The following is a 17,145-nucleotide window of genomic DNA, read 5'->3' as shown; positions in this document are numbered from 1 at the left end:
GGTAAGGACTTTTCATAAGGTAGGTTTCAAAAGATAGACCTCTTTTTCCATTAGTCACATTTTATTAATCTTACCCTTCTGGCCACATTTATCATACATTGCATTCATATTTTTCATTTTTACTCATACAATTGCATTCTAGACAATGACTTTCGAGCTATACATTTTTCAATTTTGCCATTGTGCTTTCATCATCCAATAGGGGTGAAACGGAGGGAAAAACTTTCTAGTATGCCTAAACACAATTTCACCCAAATAAGTGAGCCAATCTTTCTTTGTTTCATCATCACAAATCGGAAATGCTTTTGCACCTTTAACTTTATACCCCGACTAGTTTCTATATGCAGGAAAATCATTTATGATGCAAAAAATCATCGCATGTAGTGTACAAATTTCTACCGATATATGCATCAAACATCGACAAACTTTTCCCACAACAGCATCAACTTGTTCATTAAGGGAGCTAAGTAAACATGTATAAAAAGTGGCAACATTATATACGCACGCTTCATATACAACTAAGAAGGCAGCTTATATATGCTCAACAAAATCGACCATGAGCTATGTTGAATACAAGGTGTTCCATAAGGATTCATCCCATCCATACTTAATTCAAGTTTAAGATTCCTAGCCTCATGAATAAACACCGAGAATCTCTTATATATATTCTTCCATTACTTAAAATTAGTTGGATGTCTAATTAGCCAACCTTTCTTTCTTTCCTCATCATGCCATACCAACTTCTTAGGGATTGAAAAAAGTCTCCTGAACCTTGGAATAATTAAAAGATACCATAAAGCTTTTATTAGGGGTAATTTCTTAGCAATCAAATTTTCTTCTTTGTACTTAGAGCGCGAGACTCTATATATAGGGAATTTTTCAAAATTTCCATACCCAAAGCAATCATTAGGTTATGCATCTATTTTGTTGTACTCTAAGCCTAATGGGTTGATCAATTTCTAGTATAATAGACATAGTTAGAGATGTAATTTCCCTCAAAATGCATGTCATGTAAGGCTTTCAACAATGACGTGAAGCTACTATCAGCCTAACCAAACTTAGCACATAAATCTAACAATAGAAAGGTCGCTAACAGTTTAGAATGCTTACTGCAACCATCATACAATGGAGTCCTAACAACATTTGGCACATCTTCAAACATACGAGTTTGTTGAGTGAAACAATCTCTAATAGCATCCATCATATCATTCATTAGGTCAGTCGCTATACCATCATTATCTTTACTGTTCTCATCACCCTCACATGTAAAAGTATGTGCCTCCCCACCTTCATCATTAATATCTAACTTTTCACCGTATTAACCAAATCTCATAATCAAGTCTAAACCCACGGCATTACAAGTGATTTATTATTTTGTTAATGTCAGCCTACCTCTTCACATTACAATCACAACAAGGGGCAAAATATCATAGGCTTATGGCTAAGCCTTTGGTTATCCACTGCTGCAATACAAAAATTCACGTAGCCCCTTTTGAAATTCCCTATCGCTTCGATCACCATACATCCAACTACAATTGAATTCTAAGAACATAGCTAGGGATGGTCACCCATTATTTTTAATGAATCTAGACTCGAATCTGGACCCTAAGGGTTCAAAAGTCTTAGACCCAGACATGTCGGATCTGAGGAGCCTAGGGTCTAGGGTTATTAATGGGTCTAAAAAAATTCTCTTGACTTGTCAAATTTGAGCCTTTTGTATATCACTTTTTCGTATTTTTGTAAGGGACTTATTAGCGTATTTTAGAATTATTTAATACTAATTTAACATACATATTCCATAGCATCATCCATATACGCTTAAATTTTATTACAAATACTAGTTTGAGTCAATGAAATTCAAATACAAAGTACAAACTAAAAACACTTGTCCAAGTCATAGTCCAATTTAACATAAATTAAACCAAATGTATAATTAAAAACCAAATATAAAATAGATACATATTTTTATGAACCATAACAATATAATCAATCCTTCTTCAATCTCCAAGACCCGATTATAGCCGGTCTATCCAAACCTTTTGATAAATCAGTGTAAAAAAGCATCTAACAATAACTGCACATTGGTTCATCGATTAAAGTTGTTTCCGCCTTTTTAATTTCTTTTCTAGCATTTTAATAGGTTTATGATTTATAATTTGAATCTCAAATAGTATTTCTCCCTTTCTGGGATTTTCAAAACACGCAAAAAAAAAAAAAAAAAAAAAAAAAAAAAAAAAAAAAAAAAACCTTATATGTGGAACAGATAAAAAATACATCTATTAAAATAAAGCCACAAAAAAATTTGATACAATGATGCTCATTTAAATAAGGCCCACATAGAAATGTTGACAAAAAAACAATATCTATAAAACCAAACTGAACAACAAAACAATTCAAACAATAAAATATCAAACAAAATTAAGTATGAAACAAGAAAATGATTCTCTGCAATGAACCACATTAAGGAATGAAAACTCCGATGTGAATCTAAGCCAAGAATTACTTACAACTTTACTTAGAAACATAGTTGACCAAATGATTCTCTACTATGAAGAGTTACTCAAATGCACGAGTGCAGATATGTAGAATCGAATTGTAGGATCGTAAGATACTACAATAAATTTAAATTTACTATCTAGTCATGATTATTCATCTAAAAAGTTAAAATTTATGATGATATTTAATAACAAGAAGCTTACCGATGAAGAAATTAATTTTTCAAAAATTATGATAATAGATCGTTAACTCATAAGAAAAATTAATGAAAGATAGTACATGAGAAAATTTTAAAATTAAGAATAAATTTGTAGAATCGAATCGCTAAATCATAAGATCGTAGAATCGTGTTATGATTCTACCTAATATCTTAATTGCTCGCTTGCTTTTGCATCGTAAAATCATAAAATGGTAGATCAAAATCGTAATTTTAATGACAATGATCTTAATTAATAGTTTCACATATATCATTATCATTAACTAAAGTCTAAACTCTATAGCTATCAAAATCGAAAAAAAATCATTTACTTGCACGAAAATAAGATTGGAGATACTTTGGACTCGAACTTGGTACTAGATCCGCGTGATCCATAAAACCATATCTAAGTCCTGACTAATTGAACTCGTGTATCAAGATCCGAATCTATATTCTTTTGAAATACATAAGAGAAAAAATTAAAAAAATTAACAAAATAAACTAAGTTTTAAACTTATTCCAAAAGTAAGCGTGAAATTCCCAAACCTGAAGTTTGGGGCTGTTCGCAGTTACTTACTGCGAACAGGTCAAAAAAAAGACAAAATAGCTATTCGCACTTACTAACTGCGAACAACTATTGGACCTGTTTTGACCTGTTCGCAGTTAGTAACTGCGAACAGCATGCTGCACAAAAATAGGTCAAAATAGCTGTTCGCACTTACTAACTGCGAACATCTATTTTGTCTTTTTTGACCTGTTCGCAGTTACAGTCCAAAATCTTAGGTTTGAGAATTTCACCACTTACTTTTGAAAAAAGTTTAAAACTTAATTTATTTTGTTAATTTTTTTTATTTTTTGTGATGTATTTCAAATTTTCTCTAAAGTTGATCCGTTGCCATCCTCACTCCTAAACCCATAACCGCTAAACCCATAACTTCCTCGGCCCTTCACCTTGCTAAACCCTCAAGTTTTTCAAGAACTAAAGGCAACCGCCAATCATGTCGAAGAAGCCGCATATCTGATTTAGTGAATCTGACTCCGGTTGTTGTATCTGCTCCTGCTTCTTCTCGGTCATGAAGAGAGATGAGAGGCTTTTCAACTTTATCATCCAAGGCCTTTAAAACTCGTTCTAATCAGCCAAAACCCTTTTCACAACAAAACCATTCAAATCCTACATCAAATACTCGGAAAATTCAATCGCAAAAGTTGAGAGGTAAGTCACCATCCAATCTTCATTTCAACAATTCCACCTTAAATTATCATCCTCGACACGAATTTTGCAATAAATTGATTGATCACAAAACACTTTCTCAAATTTTGTTGAGAAAAGACTGGCATTTGTTGCTTAACCACGAGTTAAAGGCTGGGAGGGTGAATTTGACCCCTCAATCTGTAGTTAGCATTTTGCAAAATCAAGAAAATCCATTATATTTGATAAGGTTTTACATCTGGGTTTTGAATATTACTCCATTATTTGAGAAGAATCAGCAAATTCGGGGTGTTTTGGCTAATAATTTACATAGAAAAGGTCCAGTTTTGTTGTCTGCTGAATTGGTTATGGATATTAGAAATTCTGGGTATAAAATTACTGAGGACTTTGTATGCATTTTGATTGATAGTTGGGGTAGATTAGGCTTAGCAAAGTATTGTGTTGATATTTTTGGACAAATTTCATTTTTGGGTCTTAATCCTACAACTAGGTTGTATAATGCTGTGCTCGACGCTTTGATCAAGTCGAATTTGCTGGACTTGGCGTATTTGAAGTTCCAGCAAATGCCTGCTGATGGCTGTAAACCTGATAGGTTTACCTATAATATCCTTATTCATGGGGTTTGCAAGGCTGGAGTGATTGATGAGGCCCTCCGTTTGGTAAAACAGATGACAAATATGGGTTATGTGCCAAATGTGTTTACATATACAATACTAATCGATGGATATTGTAGGGCCAATAGAGTGGATGATGCCTTAAGAGTTTTGGAGACAATGAGGGTTAGGAAAGTGGCTCCTAGTGATGCAACATATAGGTCATTGGTTCATGGGGTGTTTCGTTGTCTAGGGCCGAAAAAGGCGTTTGACTTGTTATCTGGATTTGTCGAGAGAACACCAGTTTTACCGAAAGTAGCTTGTGATACTATACTTTACTGCCTGTCTAATGAGTCTATGGCCGAAGAGGCTGTTTCATCTTTGAGAAAATTTAGAGGGAGAGGCTATCTGCCTGATACTTCTGTTTTTAATGCAGCTATAACTTGTATAATTAAGAAACTGAATGTTCATGAGACTTGTGAAATAGTGAATACTTTTTCAGAACTAGGTTTAACTTTATCATTTTATTCTTATCTTGCCCTTATTGGGACTCTGTTGCAAGAAGGAAATCATAGAGAAGGAAGCCAGTATTTGCTACAGATATTTCAAGCTGGGTTGGTATCGAACGTGAACTCATACAATATGGTTATTGATTGCTTATTGAAAGCTCGAATGACCGAAGAGGCTCTAGATATGTTTCTAGGAATGCAAGAAAAAGGCGTTAGACCTAACCTTATTACTTTTAATACTTTACTTGATGGGTGTTTCAAAGCCGGAAAACTAAACCGGGCTTGCGAATTATTGGGGATGCTCCTGCAACATGGCTTGAAACCTGATATTTACTCTTTTTGTTCAATGATTGATGGTCTTTGCCGGGCAAACAAGATTGAGGATGCGTTTGATTGTTTTGCAGAAATGAAGGAGTGGGGTGTTAATCCTAATAATGTCACTTACAACATTTTGATTCGTGCTTTGTGCAAGGTTGGGGATACATCTAGGTCTATGTCACTATTTAGAAATATGCAAGCTGAAGGAAGTAGCCCAGATTCATATTCATTCAATGCTTTGATTCAAAGCTTTTGCAAAATGAATAAGACTGAGAAGGCAAAGGATCTGTTTGTTTCCATGCTTTCATTACAGCTGACTCCTGATAACATCACATGTGATGCCCTTATTAAGTCATTGTGTGACACTGGTAAATCTCACGATGTGATGGACATTTTCTTGTCAATGGAAGTTAATGGGCGTGTTCTGAATTCACATACGTGTAATTTATTTATTGATTCCCTCGTAAAGTTTGGCCTGTTTAAAGAAGCCCTGCATATTGTGAGTAAGTGCAAAGTGTTGGGTATAGAAGTCAAGTCTGTCTCAGTTTTGTAAGTCTCGACTTCAATCATCAAGCTCCATTGTGGTGTTCAAGCTGTTCCACAGGAAGGTCCATTTTGGCCACAAAGCTTATGCTGTGTATTGAGGCGTGTACCTTTTTTCAAACTATTAATTTGCTGCAACAAGAACACCTTCTGCATATGACCAACACAAGGTTGCTACTGGGAACAGCATAGAGGAACAACATACTGATCCTGGATCAACTAGAGTTAATAAAGCTGATATACAAAGAGCTGAGGAACAGTTACTCAATACTATGAATATACATGGTCCAGCCTCGAGAAAAGCTTACATAATCCTGTACCTAAAAGAAGAAGGATAGAGAACAACTGAATGTTCCCAAACTCTTAGCACGCTCCATTTTTAGACGTCTAATATGACTGTTAGAAGTTAGGCGCCCTTTTTCTTGATTGTAAACCGTTAGAGGATGAAAGTCAATTCTATAAATAAGGCTCTCCTTCACATTGTAAAGATCATATTATTCAGTTTTAATTCATCTACGATTCTAGTAATCATTCAGTGAACAAGGTGTTCGTTTCTGTTTGCCATTTTCTGTTTGAGAGGTTGAGTGTATCAAGCCTTCACAGATTCATACTTCTCCAAGATCACGTTGATCATTGAGAGAATTGTGAGGATTAAGGCCTTGCATTCCTTAGGGGAATCAGTGTCTTCTTCCAGGATAAGTAATCATTAAAGATTGCTTAGAACTCATCTAAAATCGATTAATTGATCGAGAAATTCTTCGTCCTTGATCGTCTGGTTTTTTTTTTTGAACGATTGAACAAGTTAATCATAATCGATCTTCCGCTGCAAACTTGTTCCAACTTGGTATCAGAGCCGTGTTCTGAATAGGGACACGAAGGTAGGTTACAAAGGAACCCATGTAATTGGTAATTTCGCGTTTTTTGAGAAAGGAAATCGGAAAGTTAGGTATTGTTCGCATTTTGTTTCAATTGGTAATCACAGGTATAATTTGGTTCTTTCTTGATATTAAATTCTGTGTTAGAGATGGTAGAATTCGATTTAATCATCACACGCTTTTGATTGAGGGAAAGATTTCTAAAATCTGATTTGATTATCATTGCATGCACGAAAAATTGTTATCTGATAATTAAATTTCTGAAGTTTTCGCATAAATTGATTCATATAATTCAATTCTTGATTGTTTAATTGTGGATACCGATAAGAATTTAACAAGCATTTACTCACAAATTTCTAAACATTACGTTTCTTTTGAAAATTTTGGCATATACAATCTGATTCTTGAATATCATTCTGTAATATTAGAGTTGTGTATCTGTGCATTCATTGTTGTTTCTGAAAATTTGTTGATTGTGAAAGTTTCTTGCAAGATTGTGGCTGGTGATTATCTGAATTGTGCTTTTGTTTTGGTCTCTGGAAAATTCGTTGTGGAAATCTTCTTGCAGGTTCTGAATATTAGTTGCCCTACCATTGTCTTGTTTGTGAAGAACTTGGAAAACATGGATGTAGATGAGAAAATAGAAACCCTTACCAATTTACTCCAACAATTAGCTGTTACAGTAGCCAATAACATGGGGAACCAAGGGGATAGACCTCAACAGCACCCACAAAACCATATGAACAATGACGATAAAACTTTGAAGATTGACTTACCTAGTTTTGATGGACACTCTCCAGACCCAGAGGTGTACCTGGATTGGGAAGCTAATATGGAAAGATACTTTGACTTTAAGGAAACCACACCTGAACAACAATTTAAGCTAACTAAGATTAAACTGACCAAGCTTGCTGCTACATGGTTAGAAGGAGTGCAGAAGCAAAGAAGGAGGGAGGATAGAGAAAGAATCAGTACATGGGAAAAACTGAGGAAGCACTTAAGGAGGAAGTATGTCCCACGCAATTATAGACAGCAGCTATGCATACAATGGGGAACATTAAGACAAGAAAATAGAACTGTGTCTGAGTATATCCAAGAATAGGAACGGTTATCTGTTGTTTGTGACACCAATGAGACTGAGGAGATGAAGATTGGGAAATTCATAGGTGGTCTAAGGGAAGATTTGAGGAGAAAACTAGAGTTGACCCCAAACCTTACCTTCAGCCTAGCTTGTAGCAATGCCCTTACCCTAGAGAAACACTCCAAGAAGAAACCAAACATAGGCAGCACCTACAACAGACCAGTGAGGAATTATAACCCAAGAAATGTTGCAGCACCAACACCCACTGTGACTCAGACCAATGCACCAGATAGAATCCCACCAATGACTAATACCACTAAGGACAAAAATTCCAGAGACTTGAAGGGGGTTGTTTGCTTTAAGTGTCATGGGCATGGTCACCTTAAGAACGAGTGTCCCGATGCTAGAGCCTTCACTGTGCAGGAGTGGGCAGAGATTAGAGAAGTTGGTAGACCCAGGGCCATAATGGTTAGCAGGAATGAGAAAGAGGAATTAGTTTGGCCTTCAACATCTGAGGAAGATCCTGATGGTACATACTTTGTTAATGATGAAGGAGTCTTGGAGACTTTTGAGGAAACTGAGGACAATGAGGAAGAAGGGGACAGAGAGGAAGTCTACCCTGAACCAGATATGCAAAATTTGTTAATTAGAAGGAACTTTCATGCTACACCAAGGATCAAACCCAATGATCAAAGAGAGAACATCTTCCAAACCAAATGCAAAATTAAGAACAAAGTTTGTGACTTAATCATAGATGGGGGGAGTGAAACCAATTGTATTAGCAAGGATTTAGTTTAGACCTTGGACTTAGAAACTAAGCCACACCCACACCCTTATAAGCTGAAATGGTTGGATAGCAAGGCCAGTGGGTTTGTGAAGAGGAGATGCTTGATCCAGTTTGCTATAAGGTCATTCAAAGATAAAGTACTTTGTGATGTGTTGGACATGACTGCCTGTCATGTGCTCTTAGGTAGACCCTGGCAGCATGACAAAAGGACTTTACATAATGGTTACACTAATTTTTACACCCTGAGGCATAAAGGGAAACTTAAGGATCTTATGCCCCTGCCACCCAACAGAACCTTACCTCCAAAGCAATCAGTGGGCAGTAACCCCACTTTACCCTCACAGAAATCGGTAGGCACCTTACATCCACAAAAACCTGTAGGTAGTGTGTCCTTGATAAACAAAAAAGTGAGTATTAAGGAGATCAGAAGAGAAGGATTAGCCTTTCTCTTGTTCAATAAGGAAGTTAAACAAGAAGGTAGTCAGTCAGACCCTAGAATCATTAGCTTGTTGGAGCAATTTGCTGATGCCTTTCCTACAGAACTACCAAAAGGGCTACCTCCAATAAGGGGTATTGAACATCAAATTGATCTAATACCAGGAGCAGCATTACCCAATAGGCCTGCCTATAGAACTAGTCCTGAGGAGACCAAGGAACAACAAAGACAAATTCAGGAACTTATGGATAGAGGATATGTTAGAGAAAGCATGAGTCCATGTGTTGTACCCACCTTACTTGTTCCTAAAAAGGATGGAACATGGCGAATGTGTGTTGATAGCAGGAGCATGAATAACATCACCATCAAATATATATTCCCCATACCTCGAATAGATGACATGTTGGATGAATTGTCAGGATCCCAATGGTTTAGTAAGATAGACTTGAGAAGTGGGTATCATCAAATTAGAATGAGAGAAGGTGATGAATGGAAGACAGCATTCAAAACCAAATATGGCTTGTATGAGTGGATGGTTATGCCATTTGGGCTAACTGGAGCCCCTAGTACCTTCATGAGATTGATGAATGAGATCCTAAGACCATTTTTAGGAAGGTTTATAGTGGTATATCTAGATGACATATTGGTGTATAGTAGGAATGTAGAGGATCACCTTAACCATTTAGAGCAACTGTTTAGAACCCTTAGGGAACAGAGACTGTTTGGAAAACTAGAGAAGTGTTCCTTCCTGTTAACTGAGGTTTACTTTTTGGGATTTATAGTGGGCAGACAGGGAGTGCAAGTGGGCCCCACAAAGGTAGAAGCCATCAAGACTTGGCCAGTACCCACTAGTATCACTCAGGTAAGGTCTTTTCATGGCCTAGCCTCTTTCTACAGGAGGTTCATAAAGAATTTCAGCACCATTATGACACCAATCACAGACTGCACTAAGGGAATCACTTTTAAATGGACCATAGAAGCACAGCTAGCTTTTGAAGAAATCAAAAGGGCCATGTGTAACCCCCCTATTTTGAGATTACCTGATTTTAGTAAACCATTTGAGGTAGAATGTGATACCAGCAATACAGGCTTAGGAGCTGTCTTAGTACAAGAAGGTAAGCCTATGGCGTATTTCAGTGAAAAGCTAAACAAGAGCAAGATTAACTACTCAGCCTATGATAAAGAGTTTTATGCCATGGTGAGAGCATTAGCGTATTGGTCCCATTATCTTAAGGGGCAACCCTTTATTTTGCATTCTGACCATGAGTCCCTTAAACACATTAATGGGCAAAGCAAACTTAGTGCCAAACATGCTAGATGGATTGAGTTCATGCAAAGCTTTAACTTTGTTGCTAAGTATAATACTGGAAAAACTCAAAATTGTGGCAGATGCTCTGAGTAGGAGTGCACATTTATTAGCTATTTTGGATGCCAAGGTTTTAGGTTTTGAAATGATTAAGGAATAGTACCAAACTGACCCAGACTTCAGTACCCTTTACCAACAGTGCAGCAAACAACCACAGGGCCTGTTTAACATCCAACAGGGGTTTCTTTTCAAGGGGAACAGGCTTTGCATTCCTAAAACATCCTTGAGAATAGCTTTAGTAAGGGATGTGCATCAGGGAAGCTTAGCAGGGCATGTTGGCATACAAAAAACCTTGGATATGTTAGCTAAGCACTTTTATTGGCCAAAAATGTTGGGCACAGTGGGCAAGATCATTCCGAAGTGTGAACCTTGCATCAAGGCAAAAATAACATTCCACAAAGGAGAGTACAAACCCCTACCTATTGCACAAAGACCATGGGAACATGTTAGTATGGACTTTATAGTTGCCCTACCTAGGACACAGAGGGGCAGGGATGCAGTCATGGTTGTGGTAGATAGGTTCTCCAAAATGGCCCATTTCATTACATGTAATAAGGTGGATGATGCTAACCAAATAGCCAAGCTGTACTTTGCAGAAATTGTACGGTTGCATGGGGTCCCGAGGACTATAGTTTTAGACAGGGATAGCACATTTTTAAGCTCTTTTTGGAGCACCTTGTGGAGATTGCTTGACACAAAGCTGTTATATAGCACCTCTCATCACCCACAAACTAATGGGCAAACAGAGGTGACCAACAAAACTTTAGGGTCAATCCTTAGAACCTTGGTAAAGAAGAATCTAAGAGATTGGGACCTTAAGCTATGTCATGCAGAATTCGCCTACAACAGGAGTCCAAGCTGGGCTACTAAAATCTCACCCTTCGAGTGTGTTTATGGAATGAATCCTATATTACATATTTCACTAATTGATCTTCCTTTACATTGCAGACCCATGGGGATGCTAAGCAACATGCTGAAAACATGATGAACATTCATAGGCAGACACAAAGAAACATTGAGCAAGCTACCGCCAAATATCAGCAGAAAGTGAATACGCACACTTCAACTACACAAAAGTTCCAGGTTGGGGACTGGGTATGGATTTATTTGAGGAAGGAACGGTTTCCAAGGCAAAGAAAGAACAAATTGATGCCAAGAGCTGATGGACCATTCCAAATTACTGAAAGACATGGAGATAATGCTTTCAAAGTAGACCTTCCTGATCGATATGGAGTCTCCCCCATATTCAACATTGGGGATCTGCGCCCATACTATGCTGAATCTGAATTGGGGACAATTCGAGCTCAAGGAGGAGGGAATGCAACAAGAACACCTTCTGCATATGACCAACACAAAGTTGCTACTGGGAGCAGCATAGAGGAATAGCGTACTGATCCTGGACCAACTAGAGTTAATAAAGCTGATATACAAAGAGCTGAGGAACAGTTACTCAATACTATGAATATACATGATCCAGCCTCGAGAAAAGCTTACATAATCCTGTACCTAAAAGAAGAAGGATAAGGAACAGCTGAATGTTCTCAAACTCTTAGCACGCTCCATTTTTAGACGTCTAATATGACCGTTAGAAGTTAGGCGCCCTTTTTCTTGATTGAAAACCGTTAGAGGATGAAAGCCAATTCTATAAATAAGGCTCTCCTTCACATTGTAAAGATCATATTATTCAGTTTTAATTCATCTACGATTCTAGTAATCATTCAGAGAACAAGGTGTTCATTTCTGTTTGCCATTTTCTGTTTGAGAGGTTGAATGTATCAAGCCTTCACAGATTCATACTTCTCCAAGATCACGTTGATCATTGAGAGAATTGTGAGGATTAAGGCCTTGCATTCCTTAGGGGAATCAGTGTCTTCTTCTAGGATAAGTAATCATTAAAGATTGCTTAGAACTCATCTAAAATCGGTTAATTGATCGAGAAATTCTTCGTCCTTGATTGTCTGGTTTTTTTTGAACGATTGAACAAGTTAATCATAATCGATCTTCCGCTGCAAACTTGTTCCATTTGCTCAAGTCTGTATATTTTTGTTGTGATTTGGCTGAATCTTACTGTGATGAAAATAATATCTTCATGTAAGTCGCATGTTTTTTGGTTTTCTTTTACAATTTGGCAATCTATTTCTCCATAACTCATTTTCAAAGGTTGAAATAAGTTCTAGCAATAAACTCACCAAACAAGTTTAGGTTTTGCTAACTTGATCTCACAAAAAGAAAACTCTCACTTTACTTGAACAACAATTCAAAGTAAATGCAACTTGCAAAAAACAAAAGAAAAAAAAGTAGATCCAGTATGTCCAACTTTGGCCATAAAAAGTGTGTACAGTTGAACTTCATCAATTACAATTGTTGGGACGAACTTTAAAGTTGATTTCATCCGGCATGTCATTTTTACCGTTCACCTTTTAAAATGGTAATTGGTAAAAGTCTTCTTTTGTTGATATTCTTTCTTTTTTTATTTTAAAAAATTATTTAGTTAGATTATAAAATAAAAATAAAATCAGAATTATTAAAAAACAACATATCCCTACTCCTCTCCCCATCCCTTCCCTCGTCTGAAACAACCTCTCTAATCCCTTCCCTCTTCTGAAACAACCCCGTCCCTTTTCTTCGTCGCTTGAAATTAAACTGAAACCACACCCCTACCCCTTGCTTAAACTTGAACTGAAACAAATTCTCCACCCCTTCCTTTGCATGAAACAACCTCCCCCATCCTGTCCCTTGCACAACTGCCTTATCCCTTGCTTCGCCTGAAATGACCTCCCCTATCCCTTCCCTCATCTAAATTGAACTGAAACAACACCCCTACCCCTTGCTAAGCTGAAACAGATCTCCCACCCTTTCCTCGCATAAAAGAACCTCCCATCCTGTCCCTCGCATGAAACAACCTCCCCAATCCCTTCCCTAGCCTAAAACAACTTCTCCCACCCTTCCCTCGCTTGAACAACTTACACTGTTTAATGTTGGTCCTAATGTTTTACGGGCCCTAGGCCAAATAAAATAATGGGCCCCTCCTGTAAATTTCTATAATATAAAAACAAATTACAAAATAAGAGTAATTACAAGTTATATATCAATTGAAGAAAATAGAACTTTAGCTTCATAACATCACATTGAATCATACAATATAGGACATCATTAAATCTACGGATATTTCATGATATACCACTGAGTTTCTTCGAAATTCACCATATACCACACGAAATGTTTTAATTCACCATATACCATTGAGTTTACGTCCGTTAGCACAGAATACCATTAATGACAACTGCCATCACTACTTACCCTTAATATCCTTAGTTCACACACGTAATTACAAATATACCCTCATATACCTTACTTACCCAACTACCTTTCACTACTTACCCTTTACTATTTACCCTTTTTAATTGATCCCACACCTTTCTTAATAACCGTGCCCAAGCAAATGGGACAACTAAATTGATTTGGAGGGAGTATAAGATATCATTTATTTTATTATTTAGCATCATGAAATTTTCTCTTTTAAAGTAATTGATTTATGATTTTGAAGAAAGAGAAAGTGGATGACACTTACACATTACTATTTTCTTTAATAATTCTTTTATATTTTTTTTTATATTTAAAGGCCTTTTTATTCATACCAATAGGCCCCTTACTAAATCAAAATTTAATTTTTAGGTGTCAGCCCTAGGTGGCAACCCCTTTAACCTACCCTCTAACCCCACCCCTTCCCTCGTTTGAATGTTGGTTGATCGAAATGTTGGTTGCAAGGTAAGGGAGATAAATGGGTTTTAATTGCATATTTTTTATTTTAATCTTTTAAAATATATATTTTTTGAATTAAATTAAATTAAATTAAATTAAATTAAGTAAATTAAAATTAATATTTTATTAAAAAAATAAAAACAAAGGAAAAAATACACCACGTGTACGCCTGCATGTACAAGGACGCGTATTAGTAAGCTACCACATTTACTTAAATTATAGGGTGCCAATATGTATATATCATATTGTTAGAAAACAAATTCAAGGGAGGGGGGTTGGGGGTGGGTGGGGGCGACGCCCCCTCCTGCTTGACCTATGTTTCGCCATTGACCATTGTGTTCATACCAGTTTGATGTACCACATCAAAGTGTTGGTTTATGTAAATGTTGAATCAAGTTTATTTGACCTTTGTAATACCGTAATGGTCATAATGGATACTGTTCAACCTTTACTTTGTTCTCTTGTGTGGGAGTGTCTTTAGAAGTTTTTGTGCTGTGAGATATGTATTACGGGAATATCATTGCAATATCCTTTGGAATATTGTTGATTGGGAAAATATATTTGTCTAGCAAATAAATCTTGGGTGTATATTCAATATTATGGCAATTAGTTGTAATTAGTAGCATTTTCCTTATTTAAGAAAATCATGTAACATTTATATGCCCTCACATGGTTAATTCAAGCAAGGCAAATTGTGGTCAATCTTTCATGGTATCAGAGCAAAACAAATTTTTTTCTTTTCATAAGCCATGGCTGGCAAAGATGGTGCGCCATCACCATCACACAGAATTGAAATTAATAATCCATTCTACCTCGGTGCACATGATAGGCCGGGGGATTTTATCACACCCATTAAACTCAAACTTGATAATTTTGATGCTTGGTCACATGGCATTAAAGTTGCTCTTTGTTCTCGTCGTAAATTCGGTTTTCTTGATGGCACAATTACGGATATTGTGTCACCCGCAACAAAGGAGGATTGGGTTGTGGTACACTGTATGCTCGTGTCATGGCTCATGAATACAATCGATCCTGAGGTAAAATCTATGCTTTCAAATTATGATAATGCTAAACAATTGTGGGATGATTTGCATGAACGGTTTTGTATTGTGAATGGACCTCGGATTCATCAGTTGAAATCTCAAATTAATAAATGTGAGCAAACTAAAACCATGTCTGTTGCGATTTATTTTGGAAAATTAAAAGTTTTGTGGGATGAACTTGCTCAATTACAACCTTTAATTTCTTGTAAATGTGGCCAATGTACTTGTGATGTTAGTAAGCAACACGTAAAGCGTCGTGAAGACGATATGTTGCAACAATTTTTGCTTGGTTTGTATTCCGAGTACTATGCGCACATTAGGTCCAATATTCTTGCTCAAGATCCTTTACCATCCTTGAATAAAGCCTATCAACAAGTATCTCAAGAAGAACTTGTACGTGGCTTTGCACGTGTCCAAGACGAATCCTTCCCTCCCGTGGGGTTTGCTGTTCGTGCGGCAGTAGGTAGGGGTCGTGGTGCTGTGAAGCCTGCCTCGGTTACTGTTTGTACTCATTACAAGAAGTCGGGTCATTTGGCTTCACACTGTTATGCTCTACAAGTGTGTTCTCATTGCAGCAAACGAGGTCATGATATCACTCGCTGCTTTGAAATTGTCGGTTATCCTGAAGGCTGGACCGTGGGAAATCGAGGCAGCAAGTCATCTGGTCAAAATCGTGGAATGGTGGGTGCCAATGCAGCAGCAGCCACTGGCGGCAGTATAGTAGGATTAGCAGCAGCTCTTCAGCAGAAGCTGCATCTGCTCCGTCAGTCTTCATGGCAGCTCCTTCTGTTCCGTCTTCAAATGGTCAGGTTTTCACGGCAGCATAGTGGAAAGCTATCATGGGTTTCTTTGGTAATGATAAAATACCGGAAAATCGCTTGAGTGGTAAGTTCGATATTACTTCTTGGATCATTGATACAGGTGCAACTCATCATGTCACTGGAGAAAAATCTTGGCTATTTGACATTACAACTATACATTGTCCTGTGGGTTTGCCAAATGGTGATAATGTTATTGCATCTATGGAGGGTTCGGTTTATTTGTCAGATATGATCACTCTTCATCACGTTCTATATGTTCCTAACTTAAGTTGTAATTTACTTTCTGTTTCGCAACTTAATAATAATTTACAGTCAATTGTCACATTTAACTCTGATATGTGCTTGATACAGGACCACATGAAGGCTCTGATTGGAACGGGAGTTAGGCGGGATGGACTATACTACTTCAGCAAACCGAAGGTGGTGTCTACTATTGAAGCTTCATCTGATGTGGAGTTGTGGCATAGAAGAATGGGGCACCCTTCTGAGAAAGTAGTTAAGTCTCTTCCTCATGTCAGTAAATCCAGGAGTAGTTTGAATAAAAATTGTGAAGTCTGTTTTCGTTCTAAACACCATAGAGACAAGTTTTCTTTAAGTACTAATAGTTGTTCTCGAATTTTTGAGAAAATTCACTGTGATTTGTGGGGTCCTTATCGACATGAGTCATCGTGTGGTGCTCGTTATTTTTTGACTATTGTGGACGATTTTTCAAGGGCTGTATGGATTTATTTATTGATTGATAAAAAGGAAGTTTTTCAGATGTTTATGACTTTTGTAGCTATGGTGGATAGACAATTTGGCCAAACTATTACTATTGTGTAAAGTGATAATGGCACTGAATTTGAATGCTTGCTTGGTTATTTTCGTGATAATGGTATTCTTTTTCAAACCTCTTGTGTTGGTACACCACAACAAAACGGGCGGGTGGAGAGAAAGCATAAGCACATTTTAAGTGTTGGGAGAGCTTTGCGTTTTCAAGCCAATTTGCCAATTTATTTTTTGTATTCTTGGTGCGGCGCATTTGATTAATCGTACTCCCACACCTCTTCTTCAAAATAAAACACCGTTTGAAATTCTTTTTAATAAATTACCCACCTTTGATGCTATTC

At 37.0% G+C, this 17,145-nt stretch overlaps 1 protein-coding gene across 1 annotated transcript; it reads left to right on the top strand.

Moving 5' to 3' along the window:
* Positions 1–3,598: 3,598 nt before the first annotated feature.
* On the top strand, positions 3,599–6,397 carry LOC130826568 (putative pentatricopeptide repeat-containing protein At3g16890, mitochondrial). Its single transcript, XM_057692151.1, has one exon. It carries the CDS (start codon positions 3,776–3,778, stop codon positions 5,873–5,875), a length of 2,100 nt encoding a protein of 699 aa, XP_057548134.1. The 5' UTR covers positions 3,599–3,775; the 3' UTR covers positions 5,876–6,397.
* The last annotated feature ends 10,748 nt before the right edge of the window (positions 6,398–17,145 follow it).

This window comes from Amaranthus tricolor, chromosome 1 (genome assembly GCF_026212465.1).
Source record: "Amaranthus tricolor cultivar Red isolate AtriRed21 chromosome 1, ASM2621246v1, whole genome shotgun sequence".
Classification (NCBI taxonomy): domain Eukaryota; kingdom Viridiplantae; phylum Streptophyta; class Magnoliopsida; order Caryophyllales; family Amaranthaceae; genus Amaranthus; species Amaranthus tricolor.
This window is presented reverse-complemented; position numbering and strand designations above follow the sequence as displayed.